The sequence below is a fragment of the Eleginops maclovinus genome, chromosome 6 (assembly GCF_036324505.1).
Source record: "Eleginops maclovinus isolate JMC-PN-2008 ecotype Puerto Natales chromosome 6, JC_Emac_rtc_rv5, whole genome shotgun sequence".
NCBI classification, from domain to species: domain Eukaryota; kingdom Metazoa; phylum Chordata; class Actinopteri; order Perciformes; family Eleginopidae; genus Eleginops; species Eleginops maclovinus.
Window position 1 is genome coordinate 14,139,169 of NC_086354.1, and position 23,514 is coordinate 14,162,682.

At 38.6% G+C, this 23,514-nt stretch overlaps 1 protein-coding gene across 2 annotated transcripts in view; it reads right to left on the reverse strand.

The window, feature by feature from the left end:
* Positions 1-23,514, reverse strand: part of tnr (tenascin R (restrictin, janusin)) — a 147,209-nt gene that overhangs the window by 62,096 nt on the left and 61,599 nt on the right. For both annotated transcript variants that reach the window (XM_063885018.1, XM_063885016.1), the window contains exons 3-4: positions 17,858-17,911; positions 1,997-2,117 (exon numbers count right to left, since the gene is read on the reverse strand). In XM_063885018.1, the coding sequence (XP_063741088.1) occupies positions 1,997-2,080 (84 nt within the window). In that variant the 5' untranslated portion in view covers positions 2,081-2,117; positions 17,858-17,911. The remainder of the gene's footprint in view (positions 1-1,996; positions 2,118-17,857; positions 17,912-23,514) is intronic.

The window sequence follows — 23,514 nt, forward strand, 5'->3', positions numbered from 1 at the left end:
CTCCCCAGGGGGGACACAAAACAATATGACACTATAACATAGTATATCAAGGATTTTCTCAGTGACTGCAACAATGACGATACCCTTTTCAAGTTAGAAATGTGGGGCATAGCTTATTCTTTCTCTCTCTAGGTTACAAAGAAAAGATCATTTCTAACAAAAGATAAAGTAACATTTCAAGGGAAAAATAATGATAAGCAGAAAATAAAGCCTCAGGCAGACACCACGGCATCAACCGGGGATTGTATTTATGATGTCACCTTGTTGAATATCAACTTTCTAATGCTACCTGTGCGCAAACCCAATTACTGATCCCAGTGTGGCAACCGTAACCAGGCACCAGGCATTTTGATGTGTGCGTGCATGGAGCTGTAGTTGAATAATACTCTACATGTAAAGAGTTTGACGAGTGTATGACTTAAAGGGGTCATATTATGCTACTTTTTCAGGTTCATATATGTATTTTGTAGCTCCACTAAAGCATGTTTACATGTTTTAATGCTTTAAAAGCGCTTTATTTTCCTCACACTGCCTGTGCATTAAGTACTACTTTTCACTCTGTCTGAAAACGCTCTGAAGAGCCCATGCCCCCACCTTTACAAAAGCGCACTCTGCTCTGATTGTTAGCTGGCGGCTTCGCTGTGTTTGGTCAACCGCTTAGAGATGTTTCGAAAATGTCCCGCCACTAAAATTAAACTGTGAAAAAATGGCATCGCTTGTTGCGCCGTACCAGTTTATTACAAATAAATAATGATGGATGATCAGTAATCATTTCAAAGTGACACAGAGACACTGGATTAACCCTCATCAGCGTTTGTATGCCCTTGAACACAACTTTTGATCACAAACAGCAAAGGTAAGACGTGTTTATAGTTATGGCTCTGTAAAGTGAAGCGGTTTTCTTGCTCTTTCTTGGCTGCTAGTTCAGTTTTGGTCATACAGTGATGAGACGTATACCAATGGAATCTGTGGAATCTCAGGTTTCATATGATATGTTGTTTGTGCAGAGAGCATGAAGTAATAAAATTGCCATCGCTCACTCATGTGCTATGTAGCGTTAGCTCGTTTTCGTTAAGTGCTGATTTAGACGCTTGGTGTTGGAATTATGTTTTGTTAAGGTAAAAATGGTTAATATCGTCTGGTAGCTGAGTTTCTTCCCGTTTAGTGGGTATGCCACATTAATAGGTTGTTAAATGTTAACATGCCCTGAGACGCTGTTTCTTACAAGTTGCTGCATCTGCCCCTGCCCGTGTCCAAGGAGAAGATCATTAACTAGATGTGCTGTGGGGTTATAAGTTACAGATATCCGAGGTGTAGTTTTTGTCACTGTGTTGAAGCCGGGCTTGGGAATCGTTAGAGGTCAGGCTATCACTAACACCTCTTTCTTGCTCTTTGAGGAAATTTAACCCCAGCAACTACAGCCAATGTAACTCAAGCTAAGGTTAATTTGACCAAATAAATTGGTTAGGCCTCATACTAAAAGCCTCTAACATAATGAATGAACATTATCATTTCTAATACAGGGAACTTTTGCCCAAAATGTACATTCAATCTCCCATTTTTAAAATAATAATGACTTTTTAATTGTTAATCTCTATCTTTTTTTCTTTACTTTGCACCGATACAACTCTTTCAAAACGAGTCAGCTGAAAACATTACAAATTCAGCTAGAGACATAATTTTCAAATCCTCAAGCTAATAGTAACACGCTGTTGAGTAAAACCTCGTTGAACCTACCTACTTAAGTTATTTTAGCCAACAACATTAGTGGTAACTGGGTAGAAATGTAAAATCTTCTTTTGTCTCAGTTAACAATAAGTTGTCATATTTTGTTCTTGGTTTATTTCTAACTAAAAAATCAGATTTGTAGGAGAAAACTCATGGCGGGCTAAAAAAGTAGATTAGAAATAAATAATAAATATGAGTGGGAAAAAAGCCGTGGGCACCGTAACTCAGGAAAAATGGACAGGGCTAATTTGTACCGAACAATTTTTACCTGCAGAGCGAGAAACAGAGCCAAAGCCAGGACCCAGCCTGCTGTGGGCACAGTGGCCCTGTGATGGTGCTGTGCCAGAGGCATGCTGGGATTAAACCTCACCACTCCTGTACACTCACACCTGTGGAAGAATGGAGAGAAGAAAAGTAGAAGAGAAAAAACAGTCAGTGAGGTTGTTGGACATAAAATACAAAATGAAGCTGTTCCAGTGTAGTGCGCTGTCATGGATCTGTTCATGTGTGTGTGTTTCTGTGCATGTCTCGGCAGTCTCGCTGCAGCTTATCCTTATCCTCTGTAAATGGTAAATAAACGCCTTTGATCTGATGTAAAATAAATGACTTTGAGAATAGAAACTCCTCTTTGGATTGTGGAACTGGCTTTGAATGTATTTCACTAGGCAATACCAAATATTTGATCTTTCCACTTGGGAGGAATACGGAAATATTGCTCAGGGAGAGAGTTGACAGATGGATTTCAGTAGAGAAATGCATTGAGTGATGCCACTGTAATCCCCTCTCCATTGAGTGGGGAAGAGAGAATGCTGAACCAAAAGCGACACAGAGGAAAAACTGACGTGGATCCTTCTAGCCGACTGTCACATATCAGCACAAATAAAAGAGTGCAGAGCCGAAGTTTGTCTTTATTGTGGCTATTTCAATTTATTGAGTTTTGTCACTATCAGCCGAATCAAACATCTTACTACGACTGCAGAGGTTCTATCCTGTAAGTGTGGGGAAAGCTGGTATCTTGAAAGTATAGTGATGAGACTGAAAAGCAATTATATCTGTGGTAGAGGTGTGTGTGATTGTGTGAGCTTGTGTGTGTCTTTCTAATTTAAAGCACAATTCCCTTGAGTTTTTGCATGTCCCTTTCTCTGTGTGTAAGATGAGCCTGTGTAGTCGATTTTCAAAAGGTTCTTTTATCACAACAATGCATCTGATGTTGTTGAGGTAGGCTGCTGCTCTCAGCTAGCGCCTTTTATGAAAGCCTGATGGAAATGTTCCTATCACACCTAACTGACTCTGCCTTTTTTTTATCATTTAGGGTGGACATGTTGAAACCTGTGTATTTGCACATAAATGAGAAACACAAAGAATCCCAGTGAATATAAGCAATGCATCCTTTTAAGTTTATCTCATTGAAGGGAAATAAAATGTGTTCTTTAGAGTGATGCATACTCAGACGCCCCTCTCACATAGACACACTTTACTTTCAAGATCACCTGAGCACATCCTTCATTTCAAGGCAAAATGGAAGAAAACCCTCTGTGGGGTTGTGGTTTTTTATGTGTGCTGAACAGAAACACTGTTGACACATACATTACATCATAAAGACCCACAGGGGAAAGATAGCTGGTCATACGTTGCAATATACAGCATGCATCGCTTCATACGTTGCAGCCAATGCTTTTAACAATGACTTTGGCCTTGCTGAAATCGACTCCCAACCAATGCCTACTGCTCCACGCTGAAGAGATGGCAAATGTTCTACTTGGAAACCCTCCCCTCAAGCATGCTGCTGTCTGACACAAGCAGTTTATATGGTGAATTCACCAAACAAATGAGAAGCAAGCTGATGATGAAGGTTTTGCGATGGACAAAGCCAAGCGGAACCATCTCGTTCACAGCCATTAGCACAAGCAGCGGCCTTTCTCTTAGCTTCAGTAGACGGCTTGCATGCATGCCTAAAACACGGGATGATGATAAATGGGTCTTCATGGTGGATGTTGCACTCACTTCCTGGCATAATGGAAAAAAAGCTCTTGAAGTATATGAGGCCAATTCAATCCACTAACAATATATCTCTATATTCTTTTTGCTAAACACCATTATACTGATGATGATGATGATGATGATGCTTTAAACTTTAGAGGTTTGTAATTAACCATTTTTACTCATAATTGTCAAGAAATCTCCTGAAATAAATGTGTTTTGTTATAAAATGACGAGGCATTATAATCATCTTTTAAAGAAAAACTTATTTTAGTGTAAAACAATTATTTATTTGGTAATCACTGATAATTTGAGACATTATTTTTACATAAAGAACATTATGAAAAATATAATGCTTGTCTCTCTAGGATGTCTGACAAGCTATGCACTGACTCTTAAGTATGCTTACTTACATTATTACTGATAAAGCTTTTATTTCCTGATTTTAAATTTGTATGTTTCGCATGTTTATTTAAAAGATAATCCTTTAAAAAAAGTCAGGCATTGTCACTGCAAATATGATTGCATACAGAAATTAACCTTCTGTGACTAAAGAAGTGCTACTCATATATAAGCCAGACTCTAATATATATTACACCAGGTTCTTAAACCTATTTTCTATGACACAGAAGGTAAAAATAGATCTGTTATGTGAGAAAGGTGGCATGCAACCTTTTCATCGCACTATAGACAAAAGAGATAAAGGTTTTGCTTTAAGGCATGCTGCTTTTACACTCATACCAAATATAGAACCATGCAGTACATGAACACAACCCTATACACAGTTTTACATTGATAGTGGTTAAAGTTTCAAAGAGTTTCAAAGTCACAGAGTGATATTTTACAGCATTGGGTCATGGTGCAAACTGATGCCCAGAAGCATTTCATCGCACAACGCAAAGAGGTTTTTCATGGAGGCGCAATTAAGGACAGAGCCACTCATTCAGAGTGAAGAGAATCAACATGCTTCAGGCACTAAGACTGGTTTCATTATTCACTTTTTTTTTCTTCCAGGAGAGAGAACACACGCACACAAGCACATTATCTAACACAAAGCCAAATTCACTGATACATAAGCCTTCAAATCTACAGTACTGCTAAATTCACAGTCATATCCATATATACGCATATGAAAATACACAAAAAAGTTCAACATCGCACTGTCACGTATCAGGCGTTTCTAAAGCCCTTCAATGACTCTGTGTGAAAAGCTCCGAAACAATGCTGTCACTTTATGTACTACCTGGTGATTTCCTTGAGACAAATTGGATGAGTTCCCCCCCTGTGGGGCTAAAATGAAACTGCCTGTTCCAATTATAATAAAAACCATCAAGAAACTTTATGCAGCAGCACAGAGGGGAGGTAAAATATTCAGCGTATACAATAGAAAGAGGCCTCTGAGCAAGGAGCCCAACTGTAAAATGAAACACAAAAACCAGAACAGTTAAAAAAGTTTTATGTAAAAGATAATCACTTTGATCGTATCTGTCTAACTCTCTTCATCTCTGTTAAATTAAATTTCTCTCTGAGGTGAGGTTTTTCTGTATTGAATCTATGGCAATATCTTTCTCTTTCATCCATACTGTGGTTTACGGGCATAAAAAGTCGATATCAAAAGAGAATTTAATGTGTTTAATGCAAAGTGTAACTACACCGATATACCAAATCCAATCTTTGTCATGTGGCTGCTTCAAAAAATATTTTTATCACATGCTGCGTTTACAGATGTTCTGCTGGATATAAGGACAGCAAGGGCTACATGTCAAAGAGGTATATCATCAGGTTTTATAATTAAAATAATTACCTGATGTAAATTTGGTTATATTTGTAATGTCTATATAATTAATGTGAAGCCTTTCAACTGGTCCATAAGGCTGACAGAAGTGTCACTAACCTCAAGGATCAGAAAATGAATGTTATTCTGCAGGCACAGTGTGCTCTTCAGACTAAAACTAATTTCAACAACTCCAACCACACACAGAGGTGTTTCTATGTTGCCCCAGTGACACATTATTGATTTAAATGAAACAGTTTGGCATTTTGGTAGCTCACCATGAACGTTTAGTGCAGTGAAGTGTTAGGAGAGGTGTCCGTAACGCTAAGGCAGTGCAATGCAAATGTAACTTCAGGGATTACTTGGATTTGTGGTTGCAGACTACAGGTCAGAAGCTCACACTGCAAAGGGTTTTATGCAGCCTTGAGGCTTCAGGAGACATTTCTCATGCTTATAACCCAATCCTGATTTCAAAGGTTGCTTTTTTAGTATTACATATTAACCTACCTGACCTTTATATACACTCTGTAAACACTTACATAGGTTAACCTAGCTGGTGGTTGACAGTTTTCTTAAGGAAAATTGTTCAATCAATGTTGAATCTTAAATCGATTTGGTTCCTGTATGATGTTATCACTGGTTCCAAACGATGACTTTCCTGCTTCATCACCAAACCTGAGCAGACAACAGATGTCCCTGAATCATCCAGGGATGACTCACTTTGTCCCGAGTAAAGTCTATACAATGTCACTTCACTGTGCAGTAACCTCGGCTCACACCGTGCATCTAGCTGATTATATCTTTAGTGTAGCAACAACTGAACCTCCTGACCCTGTCTGCATACTTAATATATTCATTTGCAGTCACATTATTCACTGTTTGGATTAGCTGGCAGTTTGAATTAACGAGTGAGTTTACATTATAGAGGTGCCCAGGACTCTACGTCCTTCATGCTGGAGAAAACAGTTAATTTTGTTCTGATTTTGTAACTATATATCAATGTGACTGTGTTTTGACTGTCACTCAATGCAGTGTGGATGATAAGTGTCAGGCTGCATGTTTCATAGGTTGTGAAGAGGTGTTTCGATCTGCCTCTGAAACAGGTAATTGTATCTCACCTCAGAGGTAAAATACTTTAACGTGTTGGGAGATGTTAGGGCTGGCAACAATAACAAAATATATTAGTTAATTTGTCTCTCGTTTCCTAATTTCCTTACAATGTGTGTGACTCTATGCCCTTAGCCCTCTGGTTCCTTTGAAAATGTAAATACAAAGAAACGTTTGAAAAAATACATTTCATTTTCCATTAAATTATTCAATATGTGTTATACTTATGACAAATGTTTCTTCTGAAATTGGATTATATTGTTTGTTTTTTTTGCATAATTTTAGTCATAGATTAATTTAGGAGTCTAGCTTGTATTCACAACTACTCAAAATAACCTACAAATCATTATATGGTAATTTTAAAAATAAAAGAAACCAGGACATCCAGTGCAACACCTTCATTGATGTGTTTTTTCTTATGTGCTGGACAGAAACAGAGCTGAGAGATATGTTGTATTTATGGAAGTACATGCATTTGGGTTTAGAGGAGAAAAAGGGCAACTCAAGTGTTGACAATATTATACAGGGACCCATGGTGCTGTACTACATGTTCTTAGATGTTGCTGTTGGTGTGAAGAGTTGTCTTTTATAATGCCAACAAAAGATGACAGCTTGTTATTACCACACCAGAATTAACATCTGCTGTGAGCTATTCCCGCCCTCATCCATAATGATTCCATCACCACCGATGAGTGAAAGGAGCCACGACTGGGTGTTATGTGGGAGTGTAATGTGTTGTCAGCTCTTTATTAGGGCCTAAGGGATGGCAATTGTCATAATGGGACACGACTTTTCCTTACCTCTGGGCTTTCTCTAAAAACACGATGTACAGATTTACCAAACATCTACAGTACCAATATACAATGTACTCAATTATGTATATTAGGATACATTTATGTATATAAGGTCCATGTGCAGACCAGATCAAATGAAAAAAATGTAGCCTTTTGAAATTTGAAAACAACAATATTATACAAAAGGAGTGAGAGTAATATCATAGCGGGACAAATGAGAAGAAGGTTTGAGAGACTGACAAAAGAAAGTGAAGGCCCCAGCCAGCCGTGGCACGACTGGCTGGGGCACCTGCACCGTACGCCGGCGACCCGGGTTCGTTTCCCGACCCGTGGTCCTTTCCGGATCCCACCCCGACTCTCTCTCCTACTTTCCTGTCACTCTCCACTGTCCTATCTGATTAAAGGCAAAAAGCCCCCCAAAAATATCTTAAGAAAAAAAAAAAAAAAGAAAAGAAAGTTAAACAAAAAGAGCATAGAGCTCAACAAGCTCTCTCATCCAACCAGCTGCAACATGAAACAAGAAGCAGCCACTGAACGCCTCCCTCCCACACACTGCTCTCTGATCACAGCCTCTGAATACATAGGTGTGTGTATCCCTGTGTTTTAGCAGTTTTACCCACAAGAGAGTTGCATCCCCATTGGATTATGGACCAGGTACGCACTGGAAAAGCTTCATTAACTCTCACTGTGTGTGTGTGTGTGTGTGTGTGTGTGTGTGTGTGTGTGTGTGTGTGTGTGTGTGTGTGTGTGTGTGTGTGTGTGTGTGTGTGTGTGTGTGTGTGTGTGTGTGTGTGTGTGTGTGTGTGTGTGTGTGTGTGTAGCTCACTTTCCATGTCCAAAGGGCTTTTTAGACTGTAGCCTCCCGACTAAGTGCTCGCTGTCTGCCCTAAAGACATATGTCTCAATCTGTGTATGTGGTCTTGTTCCCCTCTGTGGCCCTCGGGAGGGGGGGTGGCTCAGTGAGAACAGATAAGTCAGCCTTGGGAGCAGCTCATTGAAACCTTCCCTTTTAAGAGTCGAGAGGAGGACAGTGAAAACGCTTAATGAAGCTATCGCCTTCTGTAATCCAGCTGTGATGGTAATCACCAGTGCCCTCCCAGCTGCTGATACATGCAAGAGCTCAGAAAGACACTGTGTGATCATGAGCAGACAAAGGGAAAGAAGGCATCTGCTGCTTCTGGTTTAAGATGCTGCAGGCTGGATGTCAGTCTCAAGGCTGAACTGGTACCAGTGAGACAGGAAGCATCAGACTACGGAGTCACACTGTGTCAATGTGTGAGGAGTCAGGAGAGAGGAGAGTGGACAAGTGGACATTTTTGCCCTGCTCACGATTTCTTTCATCCGTAATTTCTCAAAGAATGACCTCCACTCTCAGCTGGTCCATCTTCTCCTATTTGCAGCTCTCATTTTTCATTATCTCTACTTGTCATTTTCGCCATCTCTCTTATCTCTCTGACAGGTTTTTCATTTGCTCTCTTTCTTTCTCTGAGGATTTTCTTTATCCATGCAAGTCATTTTCTCCACTCTGTACGGCAAATCTGTTGTTCCAGAGATGTGCTGTATAATCACACATCCATGGTGGATTTTCCAGCAGAAAGCAACATACTGTAGATATGGAAAGACTGACTATTTCTCTGCTTTTTCACTGCTCTCTCTCTTTTTGTGGCAGCAACCCTTGTTGTCCCCTCCTTGCTCACCCTTAGGAAGTAAAGCCATAACCTCCATTTGCACAGGTTAATGTGCAGCCACCTCAACATGAGCACAAAACCAATACCAGGCCTTCTTGCGTGGGTGATCGCTTACTCTCTCTCTCTCTCTCTCTCTCTCTCTCTCTCTCTCTCTCTCTCTCTCTCTCTCTCTCTCTCTCTCTCTCTCTCTCTCTCTCTCTCTCTCTCTCTCTCTCTCTCTCTCTCTCTCTCTCTCTCTCTCTTAGCTGTTCCTTTATTCCTTCTTCGTCCCTGTTTCCCTTTTAGCTCTCCCTGTCTTTCTCTCTCTCTCTACCTTTTAAATTGGACTCTGGCAACATTACGATGCTTTTCTCATTATACCCATCACTCTGGCCAAATTGCCTTGTCTTTCAGGACCATTGGGCTCTGTTCATTGGCTGCTCCCGCAAACCTGAGGGCTGCACAAGTCTTTTCCTCTTTCTCTGGGCTGTTTCAGAGCAAAGATGGGACCATGAAATGGGTTTTATTCTACAGCAAATAATACAACCGCAGGCCACTGATGCCAACTGCACACTGGGACCCATTTATCCAGGGAGATGTAAACAAATGTTCACAGGAAGCACTGAGATAACATGCGGTGAAGAAACGCTTCAACAGCGTCAGTTTTCTGTACGCAAACCTCTTATCTGTTATTCCTGGGAAATCCAGTTTTTTTCTTTATTTCTAATTAAAGGATTTAATGTACCCCTTTTTTTCTGCTAATAAATAAAGTATTCCCAGTCAGAGACGGCAATGGAATAAAGGAAAGGCAAACAATAAATACATTATTTATAGAATGTAATGTTAAGGAGCTTATTATCTATAGCCTCATATACAGTATGTACACAAGTACAGTATCACCGTTACATCATCACCCTTCAGTTGATTTTCTTTTTTCGGGGGCTCATTTTAGATGGGCGACATTAAATTGTGTATTTATTGTAACGTTCATAGCACCATAAATGATCCAATCTTCTTCACAAGTGAAATTATTTTAATTGTAGACAATAATACGTCAACATCAACTATTATTAAAGTGTAGCCAGAGGTCGATATAGCTCTGTGCAACATAGAGTCAAGGAACCCTACCTGTTTTTGTAACTTCTTATCTAATTGGTATATATCGATTCTCTGCTGCCCGAGTATGTGACGGGTGTTCATGATGACAAGTGCAACCAATTATAGGAAGGTTGTCATTTACGGTGCTATTTAAATCCCACTGTAGTGTCACCAGCATTTGTATGCAAGCAAGTACCATATTGCGATTTAAAATCTGTGCACTGCTCCGTATATTACTGTTTATTGTCTGAACCTGAATGATTGCCTGATTTTATTAATAAGGTTTATGTGACAGGTAACACTCGTAACTCAACTCACCAGGGAAAATAATTTAATCATTATTGGTTACATCCTAGCCTGAGTTCGGTCTTGGAGTCGGCTGGGGTGGTCTTTGCTTCATCTGTGGTGTGGCCTCGGCAGAAATATAATTGGTCTCAATACACATTTAGAAACGACAGAGACAGAACAAAGGAAGCATTCAAACAGACAGACAGGCAGAAAAAAGAACTGACTCAAAGTCAGAGAGAGCAAAAAAAAAGCTATCGGAGGGCAGTGATACGAAGTGGTCGAGATAGAGCTAGAAAAAAGGGCACAGGAGACGGAGAGAGCGAGATACAGAGCAGACAGATGAAAGAGTGTGACAAGACAGTTAAAAATTTAGAGAGTGGAGGTAAATGCTTAAATCCTTTTCAGTTCACCAAGCTATGAGTTAGGAAGAATTGAATGTTTTTTCTCTCTCTCACTGTCTGCTGCTGCTGAATACCCACTGCTCTTCCATTTTTCTCCTGACACAAAACGTGGCTTTTAGCAAACTCATTTTCTGTTTCAGACCTGCCCTCTGGGTCATTTTTAGAATGGACAGAAATAATCAAACAAAAATCAGAAAGATGGTAAATGCTTGCAAATTAAATTAAAAGTTTCTTTGCATTTCAGACATGAGATTCAAGCATCATAACTAATTCAGAATGCACAAACAAAATGTATTTGGCTTTTAATCACAATAGTGTCTTTGCTTCAGTATTTCTGCTATTTTATTTGTAGTAGTCACACGACATATGTTCAAGGTTTTAAAGAGCAGTGCTATTTTCCAAATTGTCTCTCCACTGCAGAGTATGGTACCTACATAACACACATCAAACAGCCTGTCAGTGCCTGACTTTGACATACACTTGTAATCCTCCGACTACCTCTCTTATAATTCTCTTCCCCTATCTTTTTGCTCAAGCATGACCTAAAACAAAAAATGGACTCAAACCATCAAAAAACCTTCTATCCGTCCCTCCAAAAGCTCTCTGTTGGGCTCTCTCCTTTCAAGCAACCATTTTCTGTCCTTTAATCTTCACCTTTCAAAGGCTTCTGTTGCTTAGGGGACAGAAATGCTTTCTCCTGTGGCTTTCATATAAAGTAAAAGGGTGGGGAAAAGTCAGCCTACTACCACCTGTGCTATCTGTTTTTCTCTCTCTTCTATAATTCGAAGGTGGGTTGAAATGACACACGAACCACAGCAACAATCCAATACCATAAGCTGTGCAGACACGATAAAGTAACTATGGAGGATCAAAAGGATTGACACGTTCTTATGTTGCTGCTGTCTGTTCAATGCCATGACAGTGAGGGAAGAAAAGATGTTCATGGGGCGACGTCGGGATTGTATTCAATTACCGAATAAACAGCTCAATGGCAGAGAACCACAAAGCTGGTTATTTTAAAGCCTGCACGGCATTTTGTCTTATTGACAGGCATTGGAACATGGATCTGCTTGTGTTTGTAGTGACATTTTGCCTGTTTGTAAATGACAGCTTCTCTTTGAAATGTGAATAACCTACTATATCGATGAGTAGTAGTGATATTTTACCCCTGTTGAAACTGTCAATTACTTTTTTCTTATTTTAGGGTCTTTTTTTGTCAATTATTTGTAATTATTAGTTGGGAAATGTGCTGGTTTAGCGCAAAGTAAAGGGATACATAATGACGTATATTGATTTCGTTTTGTAGATGTTATTGTTATATCCACACTATTAAGCTGTATAAGGTAAAAGTTAGTGAGTAGTTACATAGTACATTTATTACGAGCATATGTGTCATTTGGTCACACTTTTTGTACTGGCCTTCCTGGAAACTAATATCAACTACCAAATTGTGTAACTTTTCTAATTACATACTGATAGAAGTGTTTGATTGGTTGGACTTCCATTATTGACTGAGGTTGGCTTGATATGAGTAGCATTGGTAAAACATAAATTATTATTATTACTATCAAGCTGCAATTGGACTTGTGAGATTTGTATTATTGATTTAGCTACAAACTGTTGGGACAGGTTGGAGAGTTATTCATTACTGATCATACTGAAGAAAGATTGGTCAGACTTTAATCATTGAAGGGATATGACAAAGCCATGAAATGTAACACTAACAATCTGATTGGCCAAATCCCTTGACTATCATTTTATGAGAGAGGCCTCTTCTGGCACAAACCTGCAGGTAAGACATTACTCTTTTAACCACATGCTACTTACAGAACTTTCAAAAGTATCAAGGATACATCAATCTTTAAAAGTTGGATTCAACCCGCCTTGTGAAAAGCTTACTATTATAGAAGACTAGCCCTGAACCTGACTTGATTGGCTACCAGTGCAAAGAAGGACTGATCTAGAAATGTTACTCATTACCTTACAGACACGTTTTGGACAAGTGCCTAGCTGTATCTGAGCTTTTAAGTTCTCATGAACCTAAGCACAGCATGAGATCTAGAGGCAGTGCTGCTCTGAACATGTTTCATTCTTGTCGGACGTTTACAGATTACCCAGCTTTCTCCGTCAGAGCTCGAGCAGACTCTTTGAACAACCTGTCTCTTTAAAAACCTTCTTTGAGCAACTGTGATTTCTCCAACTGCAGTATGCTGGTCTGCATCTGATTGTTACGGTTCTGACTGCTTTGTGCTTTTCAGTATGGATTTTAGATTCAAAACACACAGGAAAAGAAAAATAAATACAGAAAGAAACAAAGAAAAGATGGTAAAGATTTATGATAATCAAACCACTTCTCGAGAAATGTGTTATGCATTTCTTTAAAAGAATACTTCTTTATGGCCTGTTTCTTACAACAGTCCTCAAAACGTTCTGCACACTTGTTGGTTATTAATGGTCCTACGAAAAGTATTTTCAACTGAACTGTCAGAGCTTTAATCATTAGTTGCTCAAACCCTTTAAAAGTGATTACTTAAGGAACTTAGACTAGAACATATCGCACCCTATAAATGTTCTTGATTATTCTATCTGTTTCTTGTTTTATTAATTTCAAGTGTTCTTTAATGCACTTTTATCCATTGTTTGCCACCACCTTTTGTATGTGATACTCCCTTTTGTGGACTGTGATTTTGTATTTGATTGCTTTTGTTTTATTTAAGATGCAATTTGTAACAGTAGTTTTAAAATGTGCTGTATAAGGTATGGTACTTTTATCAAAATATTTTTGCTATTTATTTATAAGCCATTATACATTTAGAAACAATGCTTATAGCACCTGAGCATAATGACAGTGAAGAACACCAATCAGGCATCACTATCACAATCTAAATGAAGTTCAGCTTTTAAAGAGGTGGGTCAGCCTGTTAAGACATCCAGTATTGATTGCGCTTACACAAGGTCAAATTGTCCAAGCTTCCCGAACAGAGAGAGGTAAGGTCAGATTGGATGGGTTATCTTGGCTGCATCTCTGTACCAGACATCAGATTTTGGTACTATCAGTTCCAGGAATAGCCTAGTGAACAGGGGATACAAAGGTCCAGTTCATTAGCAGAGAGCCCACAGTGACAGATTGCTCCGACTGCTTTCTGCTGCACAGTCTCAATGCCAAAGTAGTAGTAGAGTAAAACAGCGGAACAGTTATAAATAAGAAAGAAATATCATGTAAGGGACGGTTAAATGTGTTAATTAGACATTATTTGTCTTCAAATGACTTTCTGTTAGAACTGTAAAAAAAGTGGGTGATATAGTTTTGTTGTGTGGGAAAACAGTTTGCTGGTACACGTGGGACAGTTGGATTACACTCCTGGTTGAAAAATAGATGCAAAATACATTTTCAAGAGGTTTTAACTATATACTATTACCATTTGAAGCTTTACTCATAGGACAGATCTGAATGGACACATTCTACCAGGAGGGGCCTATAGGTCATGTGTATCACCAATGAGCCATGGCTATAAAATGTACACATACCAAAATATGTCCCAATTGAACATAAAATGCCTCGTGCCAGTATATTCAAAAGATTCAAGCCTTAAGCCTTCAGTTTCCAGCGAACTCTCAGGGTTTTATCTAAACCGGGTAACAGGGGAGTTGTACCTCCTTACTTGTGGGGTGCGTCGTCATACCAAAATGGCAATTTTCCCCATAAAATGTTAAAGGGATGCCAGAAAACAATATTTTAGTTTGTCCAAAACTATATTATTACTCCCAAAAATATGAAAATAGTGTGAAATAGACCGTCAGATGTCACAGACAGGTTTGTTTTTACGGAGCTCCGATGTTGCGTGTCATTTACATCCACGGTGCCATCTTGTGTACGGGCGTCAGGTTCTCTTGAGAATTTATATATCTTATATACAAGATCAGCGCCACAGTATTGCCCTCATACCCCTGAACTCTCACATGTAAGTTCAATTCTTTCTTTGTAATAATGCCATACCCATCCATACAACACAAAAACCAAACAATGGAAAACTGCATCATCTCTGTTTAAATGCAGGAAACTGTGAGAATAATATGCATAATAAGTCATTATCAAAAAGCTGTCACATCAAACGTCAGTAAAATCCTGACATCTTTACTCCCTCGATATACAAATACAAATACTCGAAATACATCTGCTGTCAGTGGAAGTTGAAAGACTTCACACTCAAAGATTTGAAAGTTGTTCTCCAGGGTCTGTCTGTCCTCGCGTTGCAGTTTATAGTCTTCTGTTCATATGATTTCCTGCGTTGTGTATCCACAATGTTTACTCCCTACAGTGAAACACACAGCAACACTGCCTGCATATTACAGTCACAATGTAGCACTTTGGTTTACTAGGTGTGACAGCTGAGACCGTCACTGCAGACTATATTTGGGGGTAATGAAGATTTATGCGCTGGGGTTTTATTCACAGTTTTCTATATTCTAAACGAATATTCCTGTGGAATTTCTGAGTCCTGTCGAACAGCTTCGAGGTGATCAGATGTATCTCGACAGTGTTTCTGGGAACAGCTCTGTTCAGTACAAGAAGCTGTTTATACTCTTCTCGATGCACCACTGTCTGCCAGCGCTGCAGCCATAATCAGGTCTGACACAGGCACACAGACTATAATCCCCATTGATTAGAAACCTAAGATCAAAGGCTTCCCCTGCTGTCACTCTCACCTTCTGTCTCCACTTTGATTAAGCTGCTTCTTTCTTCGCCTCTCTTTGTCCATGCTCTGTGTTTGCATGTTTTCTTTTCTGCAGCTCCTTTCTGTTTCAACAGCTTCTGTACTTTGACAAGGAGCTTTCATCTTTCAATAACCAGAAGCCCAAATCATGACACCTCAGTCAAAATAAACTGGCTCATTCAGAGACAAATTTCATGATGTTTAGTACCTTTGTTTATTCTAGATTAGGAATGGTACTGTGGGCCGTTTGCACTCTTATGTTTAATGACTGCAAGACTAATAAAACGGTTTAATCAGTTGAAAGGTTAGCTTTAAAAGAATAACAAAGCAATTGGCAGCCAACATCTCACTTTATCTGTTCAGCCTTCTGTCCTTCTCCATCTTCCTCCAATCCGCTATTCTATCTTCCCTCTCTGCTTCAATCGATGCTGGCTTTCAGTTTGCCATTGAGACAATGTAGATACTTTACCCCTAAACCGCTCTTCCTATTCATTCAACTCTAAATTCCCTTCAGTGGAATGAAAATCTATGAATATATTTGCAGACACACCAATGCACCAGGACGTGCTCTTCGTTGTTAACCTCATATATTTGAGATCAAACCACTGACAAAAGAAATATCTGAGAATCAAGGAGAATCTGAGACGTTTATACACACAATATAACAAAGCTGCACTGCCAAACCAGCTCGAACAGCAAGGTGATGATCCCACATCGGGTGATTTTTAACTGCTTGATGTAAAAGTTGAAATTTGCAGGCATGGTTAGAGCCAATGTGTTTTTACAAATGAAAGAAAATGTCAGCCATGTGGTAGTATTTCAATTTCTTGGATAAAGATCAGCGTCATGCAGTCTGTTAAACATGTTTCTAACCAGTAATGTGACCACCCTCTGATATTGGAGAAACTCTGAGCTCCATGCAGGGACAGCGAGCGGCTGTTCAGCTCTGCATCTCACATGTTGAGAAAAAGCTGCGTCACAGCAGGGATGCTTGAAGTGTGCTCGTTAGGAGTTAAAACTGCTTTAGATGAGCAGGCTAAAAAAAAATCCTCCTTCTTTCCTTGTAAAGAGGGCTATGTTAGAGGTTATTTAATATATTGTATTATTGCTTTTTTTCTTGTGCAAATAAAGAGATAATAAATGAAAACAACTAAAAACATTGCCATCTGTTATCATTCATATTCTTATCTCAAGCATCAGTTTTGGAACACACAAAGTACACTAATAATAATGATGTTTACACAACTAAATATATATGTATATATTTTTTTTTCTTCTACTGAGAAAATTGTGTTTTGGAGCTTGGGACTTATCCTGAGGACAATCCTGATTATCAAACTGAAATATGTGTGGAAGTGTTTGTAAATAAACACAGGAGGTTGTGTACCTACTTTGTCAAATCCCAGAGCTGGAATTGTAATTAAGTGATGAAGGTACCCTAGCTGTTTAACCCATGCCTAATTACAGAGGAGTGTAGCATATGCAGTGATGCAGATGAACCGCACGTATCATTTCTAAAGCTGTGTGTTCTACAAGACGCATCGCACATTAATAAGGTTCTGTGATTTCAGCAACTTAGTATATGGGGCTCTGTGTGTGCCTTTAAAACTTAAAAAATGGTTTGAACAAATTAAAATTGTATCTTAATTTGGTGCAAAAGCAACAAATCATACAATGATACTCAGACTATTGCTATCTTTAAACCAGCACAAACTGAGTCTCTGTGCCTGGCTTTATTTCTCGTGTACATTTGTTATGATTTTGGGTATTAGTCTTTTGAACTTGAAAAATGACAGCCGTGAGTAACACTTACTAAGCCATCCCTCAGTAGACTAGAACACACTTTGTAGTGAATCAAGACTGCATTAGAGAATTTAACTGTGCAGCCTCAGTTGGTCAATTGTCAGTTTTATTTGTCGGGGTTTGATGCTGCTAAGCTTTAATCTCTTTGTCCATACAGAGACAAAGACAGATAGATAAAATAAGATGTGGGGTTGTGTGTCTGTATGTGTGTGTTATAGAGAAGTGACAATTCATTTGTGTTCCTATTAGAGCAGCAGTTATGGTGATGAATACATACATGAAAATTAGCCCAAGATGAGGGCTAATTGTCTGATTAGATGTGCTTCAGGTTGATAGATGCACAGTAAGTCCATGCACATAAAGCAGTCATTAAGGAACATTAGACCATTAAATTGAACATTACACTATAACTAGAGGGGAAAATATGGATGTGTCTCTACACATAGGAGTGTGCGTGCGTGCGTGCGTGCGTGCGTGCGTGCGTGCGTGCGTGCGTGCGTACCTTTTTCTGTGAGTACTTTCTTCTTTAGTTGCCAGACTCCCTATAACTCTGCACCTGTCCCGGAGAGGGGAGAGATTAAAATACCATTAAACGAATTACACATTTGAACTGCCTTTTCAGTGTCTAAAAAACACAACCGTTTCCTAGGAAGAGTTGCAAATTGCTTTGTGTTAAAGACATATGCGCCGTGGAGCCTCAGACATAGCAGAAGTGTTGATTACTTTCACACACTAAGATGTTTACAATCCACCTGTGGATAAACATGTTCACCCTTTTATGTCTCATAGCTCCTATAGCTTGACAGTATATATAAGTGTCTAGATAGTATTTATAATTACCAATGTAAAGTAGACTGAATTTATATTCAAGGAGCAAACAAGCTTCTGATGCCTCTTTTATAACCATAGCAGGAAACAACAACTGCGGGAAAATTGAAGGCAGACACATGCAGCCACACACAAACAGAGACTTAAGTACATACTCTTTGTCCTGCTGATAAGGAACATATCGGGGCTCTTCTATCAACACAGAAGAAGTACTCATTTGCTTTCCCCGTCTGCTGTGCTGCTGAGGGTTTGTTTTTTTGTTACAGAACACCTCCTGAGGCAAGCTCATTTAAACACACACACGCCCTCGCAGACACAAAACCGAGCACGGTTTGCTCTTGAGGGTGCCTCGCTCACCCACTGAGAGTTAAAATGACATGTTTAGCTGGCCTGGGTTGTTTTCAGCTCATAGGAATTGCAAATTCTCTGAAAACGGTGTCATTTTCACTTTGGTTTCCTCCAGCAAAGAAGGTTGATTAGATAAACAAAACAATTGTCCGCTGTTGGTTCTTCAAACACAGAAAGAGGAAAAGTTACTCAGCTCCTTATCTCTTCTTCATAAGGAAAATTATTCATTTCTGGAAAAGAAATTAGATCACTTCATAGTTCTTTTAACTAAAACTATAAACTGCTCTAGACAACAAGGTCTCTTAACTAAGTGGTTAATAGCATTCACATATGGCACCCTTTTTGGGGGAAAATATTCAAGAATGAATTTACATTTAAGGCATCAGATCAGTCGCATCAACTTTCCCATTACAATAAGATATTTTTGAGGTTGAGAAAAAAGCAAACACTTTTGCAAGCCTTATGGGTACATGCATTCAATAATATGGAGATGGGGAAATATGGATTCATAAACCCATATTCTACAGTTTTGCACCACAGACATCGCAACAGACATCTAAGAATGATCTGCAATACCACACACATAAAAAAGGCAGAGGCTTCTCTGTTACTTCTGTATGCTTTCCTACGGAGAGGAGAAAGTAACAGATGATCCCGTTTCCTCCTTCTGACAGCTTTGTAGTTGTGAGAGCAAAACAGAGGAGTGCTTTTCAGTGTAAATCATATTATGCTCCCGCAGTTTATTCCCCGGTCCAGCAGCCACAAAAAAAAAGGTGCTGCAATCGGAAAAAATCTGAGCACACATAAAGAAGAGGACGGAAATAAATGTGTATAATAAATAATTTGCATTCCTCCATGTTGGTCTGTGCTTAGACAAACGATAGCAAAAAAAAGTTATATGAAAAACTTTGGGAGAATAAACTACTGATGCTGATGATACTGATGCAAGTGTATTGTTCCCATAAAACCGGATGGGAATGAAAAACTATTTTTTGGCTCACAAATCTCATAGAGCCTTTGAAAACATACAACTCTCACAGTGTGGTGTAAATGAAGAGGCTAAAGGGATTTGGTGTCCCCGGCTAGCTGCCTTTGTTTGCAGCTTTTATCTACTGTACAGTAGTCTTGTGTCCATTCTTGTATGCAATTAGTTCAATAAAAGTTTCAGTTGTGAGCTACATTCAAGATTCATGCATGCACTATTGTTTTAATAAGTAACCAAACTAAGTGTAATTATTATAGACTTTAATCTATATCTATATATATTTATTCAATTCAAGCATTTTTGTGTGTCTTTCCTATTACTCAGCAGCAGTCTCAAACAAACAAAGTAAAGCTACACATTTCACGGCGGCCGAATGGTCTGTTTAGCTTAGGGTTGCTTATGAGGGGAATGGCCCAGAAATATTAAGTGGCATTCATTATAATGGCTGAAGTTATATGAATGCCAAGGAAAGGTTCTTCAATGCTTCCTTTTGTATGTCTTTTAACATAGAATAAACCGGACCATCCTTCATGAAAGGAAAGGACGTAATGCCGTCTAACAATACCTGTCAGCAGCACACTGCTGTTATATCGTTCACTATGGATACATTAAAAACTCCCTTTTTTGAAGGTTTGATTTTGTTTTAGACCAAACAGCAATTGGATTGTATAGCATTGAGTTTTGTTCTGAGCTCTGTCCTTCCAAAATCCTAAACATCTTTATATGACCGCAGTGTGGATTATACAGCATTAAACACTTTTCTGGTTATTTTTCAGGAACTGGCAGCACTTGGTTAAGGTAAGATGGATATCAGGGTCTGGTTGAGTACAGAAAAGTAAGCAGTAACTACAGACAAAATAAGTTGACATTTACACAAAAGAACAGTCTTTCGAACTCCTGAACGGATGAATATTGTCGATATGCTTACAAGTTCAATGATATAATGACACAGAAAAGTCCGTTCTCTAGATATACTGTATGTACTTGAGGGTTTCACATCACACTTGTATAAGTTGCAAACTGTCAAACTCTGCACATACATAGTTCTGCAAAGTGAAGCTCAAGCATTCAAACTAAGTCAGAATAAGCAGGAAGCTGCATCCTGACAGACTTATGAATAAAATACAATTCCATATAATGTGAATGAATTTCCCAAATGGAAAACTTGGGGGATATTCAGTGATAACAGAGTGGTATCAAACTGTCTGGAGAATATTCCCTTTTCCCTAATATTTTCATGTGCACTGAATTCAAAAACAAATACCTTAATGTATATTATTGTCAATATCCCTAAACCTCAACATTATTCTATACCAAAGCTGCCGAGCCACTACATAAATCATGCCGCCTTATTGAATTTAGAAAGTATGAAATATCTCAGATGATAGATAGTTGGTATTTAGTCTGCATGGCCCACAGCCATAAGTGAATTTTATTGTGTGTGTGTGTGTGTGTGTGTGTGTGTGTGTGTGTGTGTGTGTGTGTGTGTGTGTGTGTGTGTGTGTGTGTGTGTGTGTGTGTGTGTGTGTGTGTGTGTGTGTGTAAAAATGGGAAAAAAAAAACTAATTTGAGACAAAAAGACACAGATGAAAGAAATTCTCTCTTTCTCTTCCAACACACACACACACACACACACACACACACACACACACACACACACACACACACACACACACACACACACACACACACACACACACACACACACACACACACACACACACACACACACACACTGTTTTTGTCTACAGTGACTTTAGGTCTCGTGTGTGAATTAAGCTCATCTCTATGAGTGCCATTTTTTTTTTATCGGTGGATGATCCCATTTCCGTTCGTGTTGATGCAGCAGATGGATTCCTTCCCACTAACCATTCATCACTTGCCACATAAGACCTGCCTTTGCCCCCTTTACTACAATGAAAAATGGGTTTTGTGCCGTCTTTTTCCTCAAGAAAATAAAAGTCGTTTACCACGTCATCAAACAGGTTTCATCTCATGGTGGCTACTGGAGCTTTTGAGCATGAACATATCGTATTTTGTGTTTCCCATCACAGGATGCCAAGGGGCAACGAGGAAACTTGAAATTGCAATGATCATCAGTAGAAGAACACAAAGGAGAGTGGAGGGCCGACCTCTAAAATCCATTTCAATTTAAGTAACGGTTATAAGAAATTGTAACCTTGCCTGTTCATGGAAAGCCTGCTACCTAAATAAATGTATATGTTCATTAATAAGTAATTGCAATTACCGTCTTGAAAAACCCATTGTGGGATTATATATTTTGCTTGGGAAAAAAAACATGATTTACGTGTTTTAAATTATTCCATGCATAATTATTTACATGAAAAGGGGGAAGATTTCATTTATGAAAACAATATTAAAAAGTCATGCCAACATTGACAAAGGCAGAGGGACAAAGATATATTATTTTTCTCTGTACACCGACGTGATTAGTCGACAATTGAAATTACGTAGATGTGTTACAAATGCCAGGGTTAATTTAGAAAATCGTTTCAGTGTGTCTGAAAAAATAATGAAGCCAACGTTGTTAGTAACACTGTCAGTGCAATGAGCTCATTTATGGGAGTGAGGGCGGCTGGAAATGAGAAATTTGCTATCTTTGCAAGGGAAATTAAATTGGAAGTTAACTACACTGACAAGAGGGTTACTGCTGCTGCACTGTGCATGTGTGATTTAAAACTTTGGGGTTACAAGGAACATCTTTGATTTGTAGTTTAAGTTTTCCTATATTTAGTGAATATTTCAACAAAGTATGAAACAATATTTTTTTACTTACTTATTTTTGTTTGTTATGTCCGGATTACCAAGATTCTCAAATTTTGATTTTATTTTTGTCATTTTTTGCAAATAAAGCAACCTTGTCATCACACAAGGTAATACAAAATCACCCTCTCTATAAATGATGTAATAGATTATTCATATAAATCTCTTTGTGGGCATAATCAAACTGCTGCATGGTACTGCAACAGCCCACCTGCAGTTCTTTCAATGACAAAACACGGCACTAGATTATGACAAAAAGTTGTGTGGGTTTTGTTTAACATGTGAATAATGGAAGCTGCAACAAAACTGAAGCCAACATACTTCATGCTTATGGGTGTATGGGATACCCCAACTGAGAAAGGATGCATACAAAAACTCCTTTCCTCTCTGCTTTATAGTTCCTCTTTCACTGCAGCCATGTTTGACAAAATCACAATGTGCTAGATCAGCTAAATGTAACAAAGAAGCTAAAATAGAAGCTGTCAGCATGGAATCTGATTAATTTAGTTGTCACATATCTTAGCGTTTGGTAGATGCTTGTATACTTGCTGCCTGAGACAAATAGAAAGTATTGAGTTTAAATAGTGACTTTGCTGTTGTTGACAAAACTGTTGCTGCACTAAAAAATGAAATATTAGACATGTTGTAATTCTAATCCTGTTCTTAGTTTTAAATGATATTGATGAAAAAGCTCTAATTTAGCTATAATAACCAATAAGAGTGTTGATAAAAGGCAGTCCTCTTTATAACAGAAGCTAATCTGCAATGTTGGAAAAATATCTTTGACTATTGACAATCAGACTGTGGAGAGTGCCAGCTTATTAAGCATAACACAGTTTACATACAAGTAAAGTAAGTAAAAATCAGTAATTTATGATAAATATTCTCCATAAAGTCAACTGAATATACTTCAGCAAAACTCAGGCAAAGCTGCAATGACTTCTTTCAAGATACATATACATTTTAGACCAGTGAAATAACACGTTATTTTCTCTTCCTTATTCTTGTTTCTTTTTCCTTTCACCCTTTCATTTACTGCCAGGCTCTTCATTCCTTGCCCCTTAAAATGATTTTCTTTCACTAAATGACAGAAAAAGGTCAAAACGCTAGTTATTTCAGTTGTCACACCGACTGAGGTTCCTTTTGTGCAGGTAAATATTTCAAATGAAAAAGTCAAATTTACCTTTTGACTGGCACGACATCATAACAAATGT